The 4,345-nt window shown below is 41.4% G+C and overlaps 1 protein-coding gene across 1 annotated transcript; it reads left to right on the forward strand.

Moving 5' to 3' along the window:
* The first annotated feature begins 229 nt into the window (after positions 1–229).
* Positions 230–2,931, forward strand: LOC103722406 (7-deoxyloganetin glucosyltransferase-like). Its single transcript, XM_008812958.4, has 2 exons — positions 230–866; positions 1,667–2,931. The coding sequence occupies exons 1-2, from the start codon at positions 365–367 to the stop codon at positions 2,617–2,619; spliced, it is 1,455 nt and encodes a 484-aa protein (XP_008811180.2). The 5' UTR covers positions 230–364; the 3' UTR covers positions 2,620–2,931.
* Positions 2,932–4,345: the final 1,414 nt, after the last annotated feature.

Genomic DNA, 4,345 nt, shown 5'->3' on the forward strand with positions numbered 1-4,345 from the left:
GGTCTACATGCATCCTTGAGTACTTAAATGAGACCTGCTTAGCTGGCCCTGCTAAAGGCTAAGATGATCTCGGTAGTGCTCCACTATAGTCTTCGGATGAGACAGCCATTGCGTAACCACCAAAGACCAAAGACAATATTTTATCCAAGTACAATATTTTAACCCTGTGATCCCATCGAGATCGAACAAACGCGATCACCTGCAGGTCAACAAAAGACTGAAAACAGCGCCTATCTTGTTTCATGAGAACTTGAGGCTACTGATTCCTAATTTCCACCGCTAGAAGCCCAGACACACAAATTATCTTCGAGATCAATAGCCCGAGGCCATCTGTAAGAGAAGAGCACCACCTCTTTCTACTCAGATGGGTTCTCCTCTGAGACCTCATGCGGTCCTCATACCACAACCAGCCCAAGGCCACGTAACTCCCATGCTTCAACTGGCTAAGGTCCTCCACTCCAAAGGCTTCTACATCACCTATGTGAACTCTGAGTACAACCACAAGAGATTGCTAAGGTCTCGAGGCCCCGATTCTCTCGATGGCCTCGAAGACTTCCGTTTTGAAGCGATACCCGATGGCCTGCCGCAGTCCGATGACGATGTCACACAAGACATCGCAGAGCTATGCATCTCAACAACAAAGAATTCTCTGGTTCCATTTAGAGATCTTCTCGTAAGGCTTAATCGCTCGCCAGGAGTGCCCCCGGTTAGCTGTGTAATAGCCGATGGAGTCATGAGCTTTGCGCAGAGAGTGGCAGAGAAGATGGGCATCCTGGCACTTGTGTTTTGGACAACAAGTGCTTGTGGGTTCATGGGCTACCTTCACTTTTCTGAGCTCATTAGAAGAGGCTACACGCCCCTTAAAGGTAAGTTGGCTACCAACTTTTTCCTGATCTATAAAATTTTGGAAAGGGAAAGTGAGTTGATGGACGGACATTTTTTTTTTTTTTTTTTTTTTGAACTTAGAAGGCTCAACAGCTGCAAGGTTTGGAAGTTAAGAACCTGTTGAGCCTTTACATAGAGAGGCGATTAATTGAAGGATATACTAGAAAAGAGTTGGGATGGGAGGGAGGGGATCAGATACTCTCCTTGAGTAATGTTCCTCTTGCTCTATTGAAAGATGATAACTAGGCGAACTTCAGAAATTTTCAGCTAGTGCTGAATTCCTCTGTTTCAGGGATGTCTAATTCTTCAAAAACATGCAAACATCAAACTTACAAAGTTAGTGCTCTCTTGTAACATTCATGCAAGATTCTTAATTACTGTGATACCTATGAGTTACCTACTTCAGTAGATTCTCTACACAATTGAAGTAAATCCATTCAAAGTCACCCTTAGAAAAATAGTTTGCAAAATTCAACCTGAAACATTAAAAACTATTGAAGTAGATATGGGGAATCACATACTGATTCTTGGGACTTCCGTTAGGTTACTTTGAAAAAGTTGCCCATGTGAAGGAACTCTCTGAAGTTTCTTGTCTACACATGGATTGCACAATTCAAAGGGTATACAAATTCTTTGAAAATTTTCATGTCTCAACCCCAGTTTTTGAAGAATTTGCAGCGAAGTTTCTCCATCTGTAGACATTCCACAGCTTCTTTATCTGTATGACTGCGACTCCAATAACGAACAGGATGACTGATATCTTCCTTGTTTGGCTGCATAGATGAGAGCTACCTGACCAATGGATATCTGGACACTCCAATAGACTGGATACCGGGTATGACGGGAATCCGCCTCAAGGACATCCCGAGCTTCATCAGGACCACCGACCGCAATGACACCATGCTCAACTTTGATGGTGGCGAGGCGCAGAATGCTCTCAAGGCCTGGGGAGTGATTCTGAACACATTCGATGAGTTAGAGTATGAAGTTATCGACGCCATGAAGCGCATGTTTCCTCGCCTATACACCCTCGGTCCTCTACTGAAATTTGTCAATGAAATAGCAGGATGTCCATCAAAGTCAATTGGTGGCAATCTTTGGGAAGAAGACGCCAGATGTCTCGAGTGGTTGAATGGCCATGAGTCCACCTCGGTTGTCTACGTAAACTTTGGAAGCATCACAGTCATGACTGCGAAGCAGCTCGAAGAATTCGCATGGGGACTGGCCAACAGCAAGCACCCCTTCTTGTGGATCATAAGACCTGATCTTGTATCAGGGGAGAAGGCAATGGTTCCTGAAGACTTCTTGATAGAGACCAGAGGGAGGAGGATGCTGGCAGGTTGGTGCTCACAAGAGCAGGTGCTCTCACACCCTTCTGTTGGATTGTTTCTAACTCACAGTGGTTGGAACTCTACTCTAGAGAGCATTTGTGAGGGGGTGCCAATGATATGTTGGCCTTTCTTCGCCGAGCAACCAACGAACTGCCGATATGTTTGCACGAAGTGGGGGATTGGAATGGAGATTGATGAAAATGTGAGGAGGGAGGAGGTTGAAGGTTTGGTGAGGGAAGTGATGGAAGGGGAAAAGGGGAAGGACATGAGACTGAAGGCCAAGGAGTGGAAGGTGAAGGCTGAGGAGGCTACTCTAAGAGGGGGATCATCTAATAACAACATGGAGAGGCTGATTAGTGATCTGCTAAATGGAACTGTGCCAATGACGGGCACGGATAATTAGTCATTACTTCAAGAGTTAAGTCGACTGGTTGTATAAACTAAAAGCCTGTTTTGCATGAACATTGCTAAATATTCTAAATAAAATATGGAAAAGCCTATGCCTACAAACGGAGGCTTGAAATCTCTTCTTACATGCTGTGGCTGTGATCTGGCACCAACACATTAGCATGCTTTACACCAGATAAGTGATGTCTTGAGCAAGATTTTGAGTTACTAAAGAATTTGCATGATCTGTTATCTGCAGTTTAGGAGAAAATGGTGGCACTGTAATTACTCAACACTCTGATGACATGGTTATCTTCCTTGAAAAGAATATTGGCAATCTCTGATTGATAAATTTGAAAAGAGATTACTGATTGGAAAGGTAACTTGCTTTATTTTAGAGGGAGACTAGTCATAATTCAATGTTATCAACCCTACTTACCTATTAACTTTCAATCATAAAATGCCTAAATGAGTCCTAAAGAGGAATGATAGCATTCAGCGGGCTTTCTTCTCTGAAAGGATAACAAAACTGCCTCCACCTTGATTGCCTTGCCAATTGGAGCTTAATCTATCATTCTAAAGTGTAAGGAGGTTCTTGCCATGAATTTACAGTCTGTGAACCTTGCTTTGCTGGCAAAATGGGCTTGGAAGTTCCTGCATCAAGAAAATTGTGCTTGGAAAAATCATTAAACAAGGACTTATCTATCATAGAAGGATAAAACTCAAGCCTTTTGCCATAGGGATAAAATCGGTTCGGATACTAACATGATACCAGAATATCCATATTCATATTTATTATTACGATAGGTAGGAAGAATAACCAAACAAGAAGAAGAAAGACAAAAGAAAAAAAAGGGAACAAGAGTACATAATGTTTGCATGGTTTGGTCTATTGACCTATATTCACCAGTAGAGATGATACAAAAACTTCACTATAAAATTAAATAAAAAGGTTGAGATTATAGAGTACAAGATTACCTCACAAACTCTAGCCTTCAATATATCCGATTTTTAGAATACTTAATTGCTCTCTGCCCATGGGTTTACAAGAGATATATATAATAAAGTAAGCTGATTTAAACTTGAACTGGTATTCCTACAATAATCAGCTTAGACCAATATATAAATGGTGTCCTAAGTCGATGTAGGTTTAAACTGTTGTCCTAAGTTAACCTTCTAGAAGTGATGTGGACTCAACCTTCTAGAACTTAAAAAATTAAAACATACTCAACAAATCTCCACCTTGGCTTGAAGTTAACCAAGTTAAATATATCGAAATCTTTCTCACCGTCTCTTCCACACTTGCTCCTAAGGACATCAACCTCTACAAACATCAATCAAATCCAAGCAATGCTTGAACTTATCAGCGAGAAGTGGCTCAATCTCTTCTTGCTGTTAATTGCATCCTGCTATGAGGAAGGTTCCTCATCCTCAACACTCTTGGCCACTATAAGAGCATAAGCAATAATATCGGCACATCGTGAAGGTGATCTAATCTACATTCTGCCCTACCAATTAAATTACTATATAGTTGTTGTTGTTGTGATGCATTATCCTATATAGGATCCTGCATATATGGCCCATTGGGCTAAATTGGAGAATTTTGTGACACTCTCCTTGGAGCTTCAACATTAAGCTCCACCCATTTACTGACAGTGCGGTCTATAACTGCACTGTCAACAGATTACTTTTTCTGGTTTAATATAGCAAACTCATCAAAATTAACAACTTTATAATAATTT

The sequence above is a fragment of the Phoenix dactylifera genome, unplaced genomic scaffold (assembly GCF_009389715.1).
Source record: "Phoenix dactylifera cultivar Barhee BC4 unplaced genomic scaffold, palm_55x_up_171113_PBpolish2nd_filt_p 000407F, whole genome shotgun sequence".
Lineage (NCBI taxonomy): Eukaryota > Viridiplantae > Streptophyta > Magnoliopsida > Arecales > Arecaceae > Phoenix > Phoenix dactylifera.